The sequence below is a fragment of the Physeter macrocephalus genome, chromosome 5 (assembly GCF_002837175.3).
Source record: "Physeter macrocephalus isolate SW-GA chromosome 5, ASM283717v5, whole genome shotgun sequence".
NCBI lineage: Eukaryota > Metazoa > Chordata > Mammalia > Artiodactyla > Physeteridae > Physeter > Physeter macrocephalus.
The window spans coordinates 42305704-42322581 of NC_041218.1; the positions used below are offsets into that span (position 1 = coordinate 42305704).

General features: G+C 38.2%; 1 protein-coding gene across 2 annotated transcripts in view; it reads right to left on the reverse strand.

Moving 5' to 3' along the window:
* Positions 1 to 234: 234 nt before the first annotated feature.
* Positions 235 to 16878, reverse strand: part of ANLN (anillin, actin binding protein) — a 58866-nt gene continuing 42222 nt past the window's right edge. Inside the window, exons 22-25 of one of the 2 annotated variants that reach the window (XM_007114460.3) lie at positions 12141 to 12227; positions 8686 to 8793; positions 4536 to 4708; positions 235 to 1487 (exon numbers count right to left, since the gene is read on the reverse strand). In XM_007114460.3, the coding sequence (XP_007114522.2) occupies positions 1364 to 1487; positions 4536 to 4708; positions 8686 to 8793; positions 12141 to 12227 (492 nt within the window). In that variant the 3' untranslated portion in view covers positions 235 to 1363. The remainder of the gene's footprint in view (positions 1488 to 4535; positions 4709 to 8685; positions 8794 to 12140; positions 12228 to 16878) is intronic. The other variant, XM_007114461.3, reaches the window with a different exon arrangement.

Here is a 16878-nt window from a genome sequence, read left to right on the forward strand (position 1 = left end):
GAGGTAAAAAGATGAATGAAATACCCTCAGCAAGTCAGTACAATCCCCTCAAGAAGCCCGTAGCCTAGGATGCACGGCAGCCTCACGGCACATTTTAATAATATTTCTTAAATAGCTGATTCCTTAAGCCATTTGCAAGTATTTATTTAGGTAGGAGATCATGAAATATATTTTTATAATACACATAAGAAAAAACACATTTGAATGAATAAAAAATAAAATGACAGGAGGTGACAGAATTTAGTGTTTATAAATGAGGCCATCAATAACTTTAACAGTTCAGAGAAGAAATTGAAAGTGTATTTAAAGTTGAGACCATGCTTTACATTTACAATACTTTATAATTTAAAAAAAGGCATTAGGCTTTTAAAGGTAATAACATGACTTAACAGTTTCTCAAGTGATTTTCATAATGGGTGGGTGTCTAGACACTGTCATACACTGATGTGAAAAAGAAAAAAGACAAGAACTTAGGCAAGCAAAGTATTAGTCATAGTAGCTTGGTAACGTTTACTTTTCTTATATAAAGATTCTTCAATTTACATTTGTTCTTGTTACAGGAACAGAAAGAACTAATTTGCCAAGTATATCTGAGGAGTCTGTAAGCTATAGAGCAAAAATAGTTATTTTTAAAAGCCTGTATTCCATGAAAATGTGCACCACACAGCATTTATAGTAACTGAGTAAATGTAAACCATGTGATTATTAAGTCTTCTAAATAAAACATTTAACCCCCAAATCTCACACAATAATATCCCCTATGCCCACATCTCTTATTTGAAGGCAGCCTTAAGCTTCAGACTAATAAACATTTGCTGTTTTGAAAAAGTTCTTACCTCCATTACTAAAAATGTTTCTGCAAGGTCCCTTAGATTTTTCTTTCAGTACTCTAGTAACAAGATATATCATGATCAATAAATGACCACAACCTTTAGAAAAAAGTACTGAGGCTAGAGAAAGAATGATCAAGTGTGAGGTTTCTGTCTCCAACCCTGGAAGACCTTTCTACTTTGAGACCCACAGCTCCAGGAAGACAACTCAAAATTCCTTACTTAAAAAAAAATATTTTAACATGAATAATTGAATAATTAGATTTCTAGGAAAATGAGGCTTTTAAATTAAAATTTAGCAAAATCAACTATAATAAATTTTTTCTTCCAATCATTTATGAATAACAAAAGAGAAATCGGGTGAAGTTTTACATACAAAAGATATAAATACTGCATAATATGTAGTGAATGAATATTGGCACATACCCTTTTGTATTTAAAGCATAAAATGCAACCAGCAAAACTGATGCTCTTAAGAAACATTTATGACATAAGTCAGAAAACCTCTATATGACTTGGAAATGTCCCACAGTTTAAGGCTTTCCAATAGGTTTATAGCAAGCATCAGGTTGCCAGAGGCGAATATCAACAAGAACTTGATTGAGTTTTTGCATCCAGAGATCCCGCTCTTCCTTGGTATCTGCAGACAGCCAGTTCCTACATGAACAAACAAAAAGATCAGGATCCTTTCCCCCATTCCATATCTCCAAGTACTCTTGCTGGGGTGGGATGGGGGGCTGGGGGGCGGAGCCTAAATAGTAAAAGGAGTAACTCTTTACCACCTTTTTTTTTTTTTTGTGTGTGTGTGTGTGTGTGTGTGTGGTACGCGGGCCTCTCACTGTTGTGGCCTCTCCCGTTGCGGAGCACAGGCTCCGGACGCGCAGGCTCAGCGGCCATGGCTCACGGGCCCAGCCGCTCCGCGGCATGGGGGATCTTCCCGGACCGGGGCACGAACCCGTATCCCCTGCATCGGCAGGCGGATTCTCAACCACTGCGCCACCAGGGAAGCCCTCTTTACCACCTTTTAATGCAGCAGTCCCCAACCTTTTTGGCACCAGGGACCGGTTTCATGGAAGACAATTTTTCCACAGCCAGTGAGGGGGTGGTTCAGGCGGTAATGCGAGCGATGGGGAGCGATGGGGAACGGCAGAGGGAGCTTCGCTCGGTCACCCGCCGCTCAACTCCTGCTGTGCGGCCCGGTTCCTAACAGGCCGCAGACCAGGGCCTGGGGACCCCTGTTTTAATGGATGCTATATCAAGAGACCCATAGTAAAGTGCTTCTCCAATTACAACAAAAGAGAATCATCCTGCAGGTTGGTTAGCTGAACCATAACTCACAATGATTACATTTGGGAAATGATGGAGTTTCACAGCAAAGACAGTAACTAATCTTGTACAGGTGGTCTGACTGAGCAATTTGGTGGTGCAGGACAGCCACTGAGCATGGGTCACTTCCTAGAAGAGCAAGCGCACCACAGGCCTGAATATGGGAGCCCCCCCAGATCCCTCAGACTCAGGGTCCCCAAGAGCTGGAATCACAGACTCATGAACCTTCACCCGGCCTTATAGATAATACTATTTTGTACTGTCTCCCATTATTCTTGTCCCACTGTATTAGCAGAGCACAGTATTTACAGTAAATGATCTGAAGATCCTAAGACTTTGTCTATCCTAATCTCTTTGTTCATATCAGGAATCTCTCCTTTGTATCCATATTTAGCTACAAGTTGAATATCCAGTTGATGTGGCAGGCGAGGGTGGGGGGAAAGGGGAATTCCCTAATTCACAAGCCAGACCATTCTTCTAGAGGACAGCCGGGTGTTAGAAGTAGGTTGTATTGTACTCATTCTCCATCTTTATAATTTCTCCCCATTGGTACTAGAAATGGTATAAGCGTGAATAAGCAGTGAGTTGATCATCTATTAGTCAACGGAGAGAACACAATACTTACAGTAACGATAGTGACCATTCGTTGAGCTCATTCCATGTGCGTGACACCATGCTAAGTGTGTCTACTCATTAACCTCTACTGTCATTCTGTGGAGTTTATTCTTCTCCTCTGACACAGGAGATTTCAGAGGGCTAGCAAAGTTAAGTAACTTGCCATGGTCACATTTGGTAAGTCACTGAGTCAGGATTTAAACATAGGTCTGTTGACTTCAAAGTTCAACTGTATAATACTGCTTCCCCATGTGATGAAACATTTCTAGTTCAAATGTATAATCTATATTTCAAAGTAGGCAATATTGATCAGATGATAAATATTTTCTATTGAAGGAGGGAAAGACAGCAAGGTTGGTTAGTAGAAATAAAAACGAGATACATTAAATTTAGATAAAAGGCATAGGTCAAAAAGGCCCTGGGGAGAAACAGATAAATAATACAAAGGAGAATGCAGAACTGTAAAATGTATATACTCTGCAAAATATATGATCAAAAAGTGAAATAAGTTTTAAGAAGCCACCAAGCAAAGCTAAAGACTCAGCCAAGACTGAGCTGAGAATGGGCCTCTCTCAAATGCTTGGATAAAGTGTCCACTCAAATTACAATAATGTTATAATAAGAAAAACTGCATGCAAGTGAACTACAGAGTAATTAGAGCAATATGTGATATAACTATTTCTACCGCAGGAGAAGGTCGAAGTCTGGTAGGGTTTATGTAACAAGTAAAAGATAAGACTATATAAAAAATGTGAGTAATGTTTAAAAAGGGCCATTGTGGTCAGGAAGTACTTGGGGACTGAATTTTGGTTGGTTCCCTCACTGACTGTGGCCATGAACAGGGTAGCTACTAAAGAAAGTGACTATAAATCCAATTTGCCTCTCCTGTCCTGTCTGATGTCACTGCTGCACAGAAGGTCCCCGAAGGAAAGGAGTGGATGAGTTCAACTAAATTAATCTGAAAGTAATCTAGACATCAAGAATTTCCAAAGAACGCGTCCCTTCTTTCTCTGTTTTAAAACCAACTGGTGGTATCTGGGCAACTTTGTTCTATTTTAATAGAGTGTCTCTTGGCTGAACTTTCTGATATTTCCACATCAGAAACTCATGGAGCCAGTTCTACCCATCTCCCTGTCTGCAATATCCAGCAACAGTCTGATTAACAGAGATTCTGTCAAATTCTAACTTTTGTCCCTAATCATAATTTTGTACATTGAAGTTGGTCTGCAAGCTTCTCTTGGGCATCCAAGCAAAAGAACCTTAGGCTCTTAGCAATAAGCTTTTGCATCTTATACTTAAGATTAGGGTTAACGAAAAGTGACACTCCCAGTAGTTTATTCTGTTAATCTCCAACCAGAAATTTGCAGAGTAAATTGTTTTGTAAGTCAGCAGGTTAATCGAGGGTATTTGGGGAATAGACAGGAAGGGATGTGTCAAATCGCTTTAAAAAATACTTGACTTCTCAATTACACATGAAATCTTCAAACTCAGCCCAAAGAATATTAGGTAACTGTCCTGAAAATGGCTATACTGTGAGTATACTAGAAAACATGATAAGCTAAGATATAACTTGAATGCTGTATTTTTCTTAACTATATTGATTTAATTATTAGCTTACTCTCTTACTAATGTGTGTGTGTTTTGTTTCCTCATTAAGACTGTACCCTCTTCAAAGACAAGGATCATCTCTGATATTTCTTACAGTGCTAAGAACATAGTGGGCAATCACTTAGTTGACAGAAATATTTACAGCCCAATACGTACTTGGTGACACAGAGTGTGTCCCTGCATTGGCTGACCAGAGTCTCTCGGTCATCTTCTCTTTGTGGTCGGACAGTAATTAATTCAAAAGTGTTGCGTCTTGCACAAAATTCTCTGTTGGCTGGTTCTATCTGCCGACTGGTACAATTGGCCAAATTTAATCTTCCTATGGGATTCTTTAAAAACAAATTTTTAAAAAACATGATTAGTAGAAAATAAACAAGACCATTTAAGTCAGTAAGCATTAAGCAGTGTTCCAGTCAATACAAATTTAAAATTAAAAAGGCATTAATTTAAAAGTTAAAGTTTAATTACACTGAGTTTAGAGAAACATATTTAACATTTATTATTGGTTTTTGCTGGTCATAAAAATAGAAACCAAAGATGTCAACTGGAGCTCTTAGTCAACTTAAAAAACAAACTTTTTATTATGGAAAACTTCAAACAGATACAAAATAAAAAGAACAGCATAATGAACTTCCATGTATCCATTAATCAGCTCTAACAATTAGAAACACACATTCAACCACCTTTTGTCTATAGCCCACTTAATTCCTCCCTTTCTATAAACAGAAACCTAGACATCAGATTTCATTTGTAAATATTTTTTATGTATCTCTAAAAGACCAGGCTAAACTATTGCTTTGGATTGTTGGAAGCCATGTTATTCCTATGGTATGACAGTCAAAGATAAAAATTCATAAGACTAGGGCTTCCCTGGTGGCGCAGTGGTTGCGCGTCCGCCTGCCGACGCAGGGGAACCGGGTTTGCGCCCCGGTCTGGGAGGATCCCACGTGCCGCGGAGCAGCTGGGCCCGTGAGCCGTGGCCGCTGAGCCTGCGCGTCCGGAGCCTGCGCGTCCGGAGCCTGTGCTCCGCGACGGGAGAGGCCGCAGCAGAGGGAGGCCCGCATACCACAAAAAAAAAAAAAAAAAAAAAAAAAATTCATAAGACTAAATGGTCCTGAAAAATTGGAAAAGGGACAAGTATGGGCACAAACAATTTTTTAAAAGCCAGTAAAAGTGTTAACTCTATTAGTAATTTTAAGAAGAAATGAGAATGAAATATACCATTTTTAAACATTAGATTGGCCAAGTCTGGAAAGAATGGTAATAACCTATGTTCGCTGGTTGGGGTGTTGATAGAAACTCTCATACACTGCTGGTGAAAGCATAAATGGTCTACTACTGGTAGACAATTTGATACGAGCAATAAAAAAACATTCAAAATGGGCACACCCTGATCCTACAACTTCACCTAAAAGAAATTTATCCTAAGCAAATACATAGGTGCACAAAGATGTTTATATGGGTATAGTTCCTGTTTTTTCATAATAGTGAAAAGATTGAAACAAATTAAACGACAGTAATTGGGGACTATTTAAACAAATAATAATATTATGTCTGCAAGTATGGCAGACTAAATACTCTAAAAGTCCTCTCATAATTCCCCAAATGCCAAATAACTGAACTCACAAGAAGGTGAAAGAAACCTTCAAAGGCCAAAATCAATGAGGAAGAGAGAGTGCAGAATGGTAAGCTAGCCTGAAATCTGGCTTCCTTGGGGTACTGACCAGTAAATGTTAGGAACTGGCAACCTTGACTCACACAGGTTAAATGATATAATATGAAGTGTGATATTTGCTGTAAAATACCTCAGCAAACCAACAAGAACAAAAAGGTGTGTGTGCTGTGGAGAGAGAAATGAAACATGAAAGTTAATAACTGTTGAAGCTAGGAGTTCAATATACTATTTCCCTCTGTTTTGTGTACATTTGAATATTTTCAATTATAAAAAGTTAAATATACAGGTACACATATTTCCGTGTGTGTGTGTGTGTGTAAAAAGAAGGACCAAGAATAAATAATACATTATTGAATAAAAACACAAGTTAGAAGACTTACCTTACCAGACATTAAGATTTATTTTAAAGCTATGGTAATTGAGACTGAGAGATACATACCAAAGGAAACAGAATAGAAAGCCTAAATATAGACCTACATATATAATGACACCTTGATACATGTCAGAAACAGCATGTGGATCAGTGGGGAAAGAATGGACCATCCAATGGGGCTGGCACAGTTGGGTTTCCAGATTGGGGAAAAAAAATCAATTCCAGGTAAATTAAATATGAAATATAAATCTTTATAACTTTCAGAAGTTATAAGGAGGTATAGGAGAATATCTTTATGACTATAGAGATGATTTTCTTAACTAAGACTCAAAAAAGCAAACAATAAAGCAATAAACTGACAGATTTATCTTAGCATTAAAAATTTCTGTTTATGAAAAGATATTATACAGATAAATTAAAACATAAGCCAAGCAAAAGACTAGGGAAATAAATGGCCAAAACACATAAGAAAAGATGCTTACTCTTAATGTTCAATCAAGGAAAAGCAAAATAAAAACACAGTGAAATAACCTTTCACACCTATCACACTGACAAGAGTTTAAAATTTAAAAGGCTGACATATCAAGTGTTGGTGGGATGTGGAACACTGAGAACTCTCATATACTCCTGGTGGGAACAGAACATTGTACAACCAATTTCAAGAATGACTGGACAAAATCTAGCTAAACTGAAGATGTGCGAAACCCTACAAACCAGCAATTCTGCTACTAGATACAAACTCAAGAAAGAGCTCTGATCCATGTAGCTAAGTTATAGCAGAGCTGTTTATAATAGCAACAACTTGGAAATAATCTAAGTGCCCATAAATAGGAGAAGTGGATAAATTAATTATGATACATTCTTACAATGGAATACTTTAGTACAGAGAAAGATGGCTAGAGCTCTACAAACTAGAGCTACACACACCAGCATAGACTAATGTCACAAATCATGTTGACTTAAAACATGCAAGTTGCAGAATAGTATATACAGTATGACCTATTTGTATAATGCTTCAAAATATGCAACTGCAATAATATACTGCTTATATATAATATATAATAAAAATTTAAAGAAATACATAGGAACAAAATAATTTCAGGATAGGGGTTATCTCTCTGAGGGAGAGAAAATTACATGAGGAGCTTTAACTGGACTGATAATACAGAGGTTGATGGAAATTACTTGTTTTTTTTTTGTCTATTTGAAGGTTCTAAATATTTCACAATAAACTTTAAAATAAAATTTTATATAGCTACAATGTAATACATATAACTATCTAATGCAATATCACAGATGTATTTTTATTGATGTGGAAAGATATCAGGATATTATCAAGTAAAAATTACGTTATAAAAAACATGATACTTTGTTTAAAAAAGATTCATAAATGGATATATAACTATTACATATTATACATTTAAAAAATTTAGAAGGATACACAGCAAAATGTGAACAGTAGTTATCTCTGTTATAGATGATTTTACTTTATATTTCTGCTTATTTCTATTTTCCAGTTTTTGGATAATAAATTACCACACTTGGGCAATAACATTAAATTCTTTAAAAACAAGATATAATGTATCCATAAAATTCTATTATCAAATTTTAGAAACAAAACCAAAACCACTGTATTCCTATGGTGGTTTTTCCTTTCTGTTTTATCTCAGAGTTAGGTAAATCAACTGTTAATAAAATACAAAAGTGAATTGAGGGGCTTCCCTGGTGGCGCAGTGGTTGCGCGTCCGCCTGCCAATGCAGGGGAACCGGGTTCGCGCCCCGGTCTGGGAAGATCCCACGTGCCGCGGAGCGGCTGGGCCCGCGAGCCATGGCTGCTGGGCCTGCGCGTCCGGAGCCTGTGCTCCGCAACGGGAGAGGCCACGGCAGAGGGAGGCCCGCATACCACAAAAAAAAAAAAAAAAAAAAAAAAAAAAGTGAATTGAAAATATTTCTAACTAAAAGTGTCAATTAAAAAATATTATGAAACATTCCAGAAAAAAAGAAAAATATATTCCTTAAAGTATTTCAAGAGTGGTCAAATCACAGGGAATGGATAAGATATAAAATTTTTACACAAATACACACACATGCACACACATACACTCACTAGTCTTTCAACAGGAACATATTTAATGGCTTAGTTAATATTTTTAGCGGGGCATTTGGGTGGTTGATGGGGGCCACGGGGAACACTTGCATGAAATATTCCCTGAAAGTCAGTTAGGGCCTTCACCACTGACCATCAATATTAATATTACCTTTCGTTTCTCATCATCTGGATAAGTCCAATAAGAGATACAGTTTCCAGAAAGAACACACCATCTTCGATGCCAGGCACCAAAACCACTAACATCTTCAAATATGGTCTGGAAAAGTCAATGAAATACTGACTTTAGAAACTTGAGGATCAATTAAATGTTTTCTATACATTGAACCTCAGTATGTTGACATATTTCATACTTCAAAATCTACTTGCATGATTTTCTTTTTCTTTTCTCTCTTTTATAAAGTACTTAAGTTTATTTTTATTCTACTCTGTATCAAGGCCAGGAATCTTGCTATTTCAATCTCAAGCACAAAGTTAGTACAAATGACTCAACAGCTCCCTTTTGTGTTTACGTTCACCTTTTACATCATAAAGGTAATAGAAAAGGAAAAATTTGATGGATAAAAATAATACAAGTTATCATTACCCCCTACTATAATCAGAGAAAAATAACAAGAGGATAGCTTTTTCATTTTTATAGCTGGGGAAACTGAAGGCCAAGGAAATCAGATGACAACACACGCTCACAGAGCAGAACTGGAACCTTCTAGCTAAACCAGAACGTACTTTTCTTGCTGCTCATCAGTCTTGGCAGAGTTAGACTAGTACCATTTTAGAATCACTTAGCAAGTTTCTCTGGTTGGTAGTCTCCTTCCTTCCAGCTGTCCCTGGCACATCGGGAAGGAAAACTGAACCAAGCAACTGAACCATTTCAATTACTAACTCTATTTTTTACAGAGGTTAGAAGTAATTAAAAGGCATTGCTTAGACAGGGGACAGAAGTTATTTGGGGGAGTTCTGAATAATTTTTTTTACCACATTTCTGTACGTGTGGATGTGATAAGAATGGCGTATAGGATTCAAGATAGAGTAAACCCGAAAAGATCTAACTCTAAAGTAGTTAAGAGCCCTGCTCAAACATTAAGTAGGTCAGACATTTTAGGCAATAGTTAAGAGCCCTGCTCAAACATTAAGTAGGTCAGACATTTTAGGCAAATGAATGTCGTAAGAGTATATCAGGGGCTAAAGGTATCTAGGGTAAAATACGGAAATATTTACATTAAAGGAAAAGGTCAGTAAGTAAACACTGCTTTCAAGTCAGAAATTTATAAAGACACTTTTCCAAGAATATCTAGTGCCACCTGCTGGATTTACATGTGAAAAAAGCTATGAAGTATGATTTACAGTCACCTTGGCCGCTTGGACTTTCTGTACAATCTAGCTCTTCTTTCTGTGCCCTTGTCAGCAACTGCAAATTGACTTGTGATATCTTTTGTATAGCTCAAATTCTTGCATCACAAAGAAAATCAAAGCTAGTAGATTTTCTCTACTTCTGGTACCACACCCACAATCTTCTGTGTATTCTACACACATACGTTCCTCCTCTGATAATGGAAAGAGTATAATTCTGTACCAGATCATGAACCGTGGCCTGGGTCTTATTTGTTCTCACTCTCATGACCTTGTTCCATGTGTTATTCCTTAAAGTGCAGGTTCCCCGTTGCCTCTACCTTTGCCCTCTTTGGCCTTATTAGAAGCTACCCATTTGAATTTAAAGATGCTCAAATCTCTCCAATCTTAATAAAATGTCAACAAAATCCTTCTTTCACCCTACATACCTCTGTAGGTACCACACTCTCTTTAGCCCTCTGCAGCCAAACTTTGTTTCAGAGTTGTTGCACTCCCATTCTTCACCCTCCACTCCCTTTATAACCATTTGCAATCTAGCTCCTGCTCTCAACAAGACTAGAATGACCACTTCATTAATAAGTCCAATAGTGTCTAATTTGACCACTCCCTCTTGCGGACTCTCCTCCCCTGGCAACCATGATACTAAGTTCTCCATTGCCCTCCCTGTAGTCTCCCTTGAGAGACTCTCTTCCTATGTCTGTGGCTTAAATGTTAGTGTTCTCCTGGCTATTCAATGCCGTCTGAGCTTCCATTACTATCTCTCTGCTGCAGATTTCCAAACCTTCACCTCATCTAAAATGTCTATCTTGAGCTCCAAACTCAAACTCTGAAACATGTCTGCACACATCTAAAATTCAAGATATTTAAAACTTATCTCATTAAAACTTCCTACCGTGGGTGAGGACTGAATGACAAGGGGCATGAGGGAACTTTCTGGGGTAATATTGTCTATCTTAATAGAAATTTGGGTTACACAGATGTATGCCTGTGTCAGAACTCAGGGGATGTACACTGAAGATTCATGGGAACATGCTAATGTCCACAATATACTTTGAAATTCTTCCCCCCAAAATATGATATTTTCAGGACTGCCTAGAAGGATAACTAGGTAGTAGATACATGATACAACAAGGACAGTAAAAAATGTTAAAGGCAAAATCTAGATGCTGGCTATACGGGCGTTCATTGTAAAATTCTATCAACATTGCTGTATGCTTGCAATTTACCACAATAAAATTTGGGGGAAAAACAGTTTCCACCCCAAACATGGACACTTGCTCCTCCCCCAGGGCCCCTTATCTCAGTATAATCACTGCCACCCAACAAGCTGTGCAAGGCAGGGATCTGGGTGACATCCTTACTTCTGCTTCTCTACCCCTACAGCCAAACCACTAGGGTCTGCACTTCTTCCTCCTTCATCTATCCACTGTGGGTCCTTCTCTCCACCCTGACTGCCAGCCCCCAACCCCTCTCTCATGGAGTAACTCAGTTTCTTCACTAATCTTCTTCAGTTCTGCCACTCCCCAGTCCACTTCCGCACGTTAGTCAGAATGACTTTCCTAAACCCCAAATTTGATGTTAATCCTCTGCTTAAAATCCTACAAGAGTACCCAACCGACTTCAGGATAAAGTCGGAAGTCTTTAAAAGGCCCTCTAACACTTGGCTCCACTTCCCCTAACCCCACCTTCCTCCCCAATCACTCCTCTCACTACCCCTTCTCCATACACACACTCAGACTCTAAGCTCTAGCTACCCTGAAATACCTGCCACTATCTAAATGTGTCATCTTTTTCTCTGGTGGGGGTGAGAGAGGGAAGGGCCCTCCAGGCCATTGTAATGCTTTTCCCTTCATCTGGAGCACATCTCCCTCTTCTCTCCCTCTGGCTAACTTGTTCAGCTAGCAGTTTACAAGTTACTTCCAGTACCTTTCTTTAAGCCTTCCCACTCATACCTAAGACCTGGTGTCCCACCAATTTACACCCATGCACTCTATGCTTTCTCCCGTTATAGTACTGTATTGTACTTAACTGTTCACTTGTATTTCTTCCTATTACACTAAAAGTTCCTGAGTGCAGGGATTATTTTCTGTGGCCTATTATATTCTAACACCAGCACAGTGACTGGCATATAGTGGACATGCAACAAATCTGAACCAGTTTATCACTTAGTCACACAGACTTTCATTCCTATGGGAAACCAAGTTTATGCTTCACAAAATGGAAAAAAGAAAATATAGATCCAGTGATGTTACTTACTAGAAAACCTCTTTCTTCAACACTTGAATTCACTTGACACTTTATTTTTAAGTAAATATGACCTTCCAAAGGAGATAGAAAGGGTACCTGTGAAGAAAGAGAGTAAATTATTTGTAAAACAGTTTTTCTTGATAAAACATGTATAAATCATGAATAGAGAATATTATGTCTTGAAAACACAGTATTTTCTAAAGCTGGAATATAAAATAGGTGGCCCAAAAGCCACTGGTTCCTTAGCAACAAATGCTTTGGAAGAATAAATTCATTCAATGTAGAGCCTGCTTAAGGCAGAACCCTAAGTCCCAAGTAATATGATAAAGAAAACACAGATTTAAGAAGAGAATACATATGTTTATCCATTCCCTATCAACAGAATCTACTTGATGGAAGATGGGATAAACCAACTGGCATATTAATACAGTATAATATTATTCAGCAATAAAGAACAGTGAACCGCAGAATGGAAACGTTGATCCTCAAATTCATATGGAATTGCAAGAGGCCCCAAATAACCAAAACAATCTTGAAAAAGAAAAACAAAGTTGAAAGAATCATACTTCCCAATTTCAAACCAATCCAAAGCTACAGTAATCAGAACAGTGTGGTACTGGCATTAAGGATAGACATATAGACCACAGGAATAGAATTGAGAGTCCAGAAATAAACCCATACGTATATGCCAGATTGATTTTCAACAAGGGTACCAAAACCATTCAATGAGGAAAGAGCAATATTTTCAACAAATGGTGCTGGGGAAATTGGATAGCCACATGCAAAAGAGTAAAGTTGGATCCCTACCTCATACCACATACAAAAATTAACTCAAAATGGATCAGTGACCTAAATGTGAGAGTTAAAACCATACAACTCTTAGAAGAAAAACAGAGCAGTAAATCTTCAATGATCATGAATTTGGCAATGGCTTCTCAGATATAATACCAAACCATGAGCAACAAAAGAAAAAACAGATAAATTAAACTTCATCAAAATGAAAAACTTTTCAGTATGGAGGTTCCTCAAAAAATTAAAAATACAACTACCATATAATCAATCAACCCCACTTCTGGGAATTTATTCAAAAGAATAAAAATCAGGCTCTTAAGGGATATTTGCACTTCCATGTTCACTGCAGCATTCTTCCTAACAGCCAAGAGGTGGAAACAATCTAAATGCCCATCAACAGCTGAATAGACAAAGAAAATGTGGTATAGCCTCCTTTCTCCCCACTTCTGTATAGGAAACTACTCTAGGCCATCCAGATCCTGTTCTTCTCAGAGCCCAAAGTTTGCCTTTTAGGCCTTGAGACTCTCAGTGTATATTTTCTTATGTGTCCTAACACACAGCCCCACACCTCTGCACAGCAGATCCTTGAGGTCAATTATCATGTCCTTCTCATGTTTGTTTCCATATCCTATTGCCAAATCATATCCAGACATTCAATAAATGTTTGCTTAAAGAACATTGTTTGTTTTGTCAAATAGTACCCAAATACTCCTATTGAAAAAAAAGAAGGCAGCCAAGGGAAGTGGGGGGATGTAGTACATACAAACAATAGAGTATTATTCAGCCATAAAAAAGGAGGAAATCCTGTCAGGTGTTACAGCACCGATGAACCTTGAGGACGTTATGCTAAGTGAAATAAGTCAGTCACAAAAGGACAAATACTACATGATTCCATTTGTATGAGCTATCAAGAGTAGCCAACTCAACAGAAGCAGAAAGTAGAGTGGTGGATGCCAGGGACTGGTAGGAGGGCGGGGAAAGGGAGTTGCTATTCTATGGGTATAGAATTTCACTCATCCAAGATGAAAAAATTCTAGAGATCTGCTGCACAACATTGTGCTCAGAGTTAATAATATTGTACACTTAAAAATTTGTTGAGGGTAGATCTCATGTTACATATTATTTATTACAATAAAGAATTTTAAACTTCTGTGTATCAAAGCATAAGAAAGTGAAAAGACAATGTACAAAACGGGAGAAAATATTTGCAAATCATGTATCTAATAATGGTTAAGTATCTAGACTACATTAAGAACTCTTATAACTCAACAATAAAAAGACAACTCAATTAAAACATTCCAAACAATCCAACTTAAAAATTGGCAAAAGACTTGAATAGACATTTCTTCAAAGACGATATACTAATAGCCAACAAACACATGAAAAGATGTTCAACATCAACAGTCGTTAGGTAATAATTGTTAGCTTGATGACGATGGTGACAATAATGATGAAGGTGAGGATAAGGACAAAGATTTCAATGGAAATCTCAAGTTGCCATTGTGTCCAGAACCATTTACTGAGGAATGAGTAAAAAGGAATCTGATTCTTTTATTGGAAGCACATTGCTTTGAACCAAAATAAACATAAGCTAAATTACAAAACCAACAATAAGTTATTGAAAGCAGATTTTTTTATTGCTTGTTTTAAAGTTGAGTCATCCTGTATCTATGAAGCTTTCCTTATTCCTTAGATACAACAAGTATGTTTCCAACATTGATAATCCCAAAACTCATGCTATAGCTTAAACCATGCTATGACTAAATTGTGTCCCCTCAGGGGCTTCCCTGGTGGCGTAGTGATTGAGAGTCCGCCTGCCGATGCAGGGGACACGGGTTCGTGCCCCGGTCTGGGAAGCTCCCACATGCCGCAGAGAGGTGGGAGAGGCCACAACAGTGAGGGGCCCCCGTACCGCAAAAAAAAAAAAAAAAAAAAAAAAAAAAAATTGTGTCCCCTCCCCATCCCTAACCAAATTCACATGTTGAAGTTCTGACTCCCCATACCACAAAATGTGACTGTATTTGGAGATAGGGTCTTTAAAGAAGTAATTAAGGTTAAATTAGTTCATTAGGATGGGCCCTAATCCAATGTAACTTGTGTCCTCATAGAAAGAGAAGATTTGGACACACATACAGAGAAAGACCATGTGAAGACACATAATACAGTTATCTACAAGCTAAAGAGAGAGGGTTTAGAAAAAAATCAACCCTCCCAGTGCCCTGATCTTAGACTTCTAGCCTCCAGAACTGTGAAAAAGTAAACTGCTGTTGTATAAGCCAAAAAAAAAAAAAACCCTCCAAACCCCAAAATTAGTCATTAGGGAAATGCAAATCAAAACCACAATGAGGTGCCACTTCATACCCACTATGATGGCTATAATCAAAAATATGGAAAATAACAAGCTTTAGCAAGGATGTGGAGACACTGGAACCAACATTACTGATAGGAATGTCAAACGGTTCAGGAACTATGAGAAACAGTTTGGTGGCTCCTCAAAAAGTTAAACAGAATTAACATATAACCACACAATTCCTCTCCTAGATATATACTCCCAACGACTGAAAACAGGTATTCAAACAGGTATATGTATGCCCAAGTTTATAGCAGCGTTATTCACAATAGCCAAAAAAGAAACAGACCAAATGTCCATCAACAGATGAGTGGACGAAGTGTAGTATATGACATAATGCAATAGTACTCAGCCATAGAAAGTAATGAAGTACTGATACATGCCATATCATCTACATATACATCCACACATACATATACACACATATAAATTTACTGCCAAAGAACAAAAGTTATCTGAGCAATAATTACCTAGTAGGTTACACATAGATAAAAATAAAGTTGCTCTATAATGTATATAATATAGAGCTAATCGACGATAATTTTCATCAAATGTTTGTACCATTTTACTTCCAGGCAGATTTCTAAAACTAAGGACACCATATCAAACACAAGTCTGCATTACAGAGAGGGTAGAAAACCACAAACATAGACCTAGTAGTGAAAGCCAATGTTGAAATCTATCTGACAAAGACATTTAAGTTCAATATGAAGATGGTCTGGAATGCCCTAAATCCACCCCAGATGCAACTACTGTCATGATGTAATGACTCTTCACTCCCAACCATGGCTGATTTGCTAGCTACAGAGACACACACAAAAGTATATCTAAATTCTGCCCATTAAATCTACTACAGTGTGCTTGGTTAGGGGGATACACAGAAAGGAGTTCGACTTCCATTACATGCTCAGAGCTCCACTTCCACTTAGGATGTGAAAGGTCACAAAAGACCACCATTTCTACTGCAACAACAAGAAAACAATGGATAAGCTAAGAATATCTTATTTTCCTTAAAGCTATCTAAGAGTTGTGCAAGCAGAAAAAATTTAATGGACCAAATTCCAGTAAGGAATGTACCCTTCCTGGGTGAGCCAAATCAGGGGTGGCCACTTTATTCCCTGGGAGCAAGAACTGACAGAGGAGCATGCTGGCAACAGGCAATGAATTTTGCAGGGAAAAGGAAAAACCAGTGAAGTCTTTAACAGCTAAATGAAGACTGTCTACTTAGATGAGCATCTCAAAAGAGCCCAGGGTCAGAGCTAGCCCTCCCTACCTGCCAATCTCCCCCACTCCCCAGAATTTTGCTGAGTAAATGCTAATGCCACAAGCCAGAGGCAGATCTGGAAAGCAAAAAGAAATCTTGTAGACTTTCAGAATTTAGATCTCAAAGTTCTACTGAAAGGAGGGACCTAACTTCACTCTCAAGGCATTTGAAACAAGAGTTGAACCCAGGGCTTCCCTGGTGGCGCAGTGGTTGCGCGTCCGCCTGCCGATGCAGGGGAACCGGGTTCGCGCCCCGGTCTGGGAGGATCCCACATGCCGCGGAGCGGCTGGGCCCGTGAGCCATGGCCGCTGAGCCTGCGCGTCCGGAGCCTGTGCTCCGCA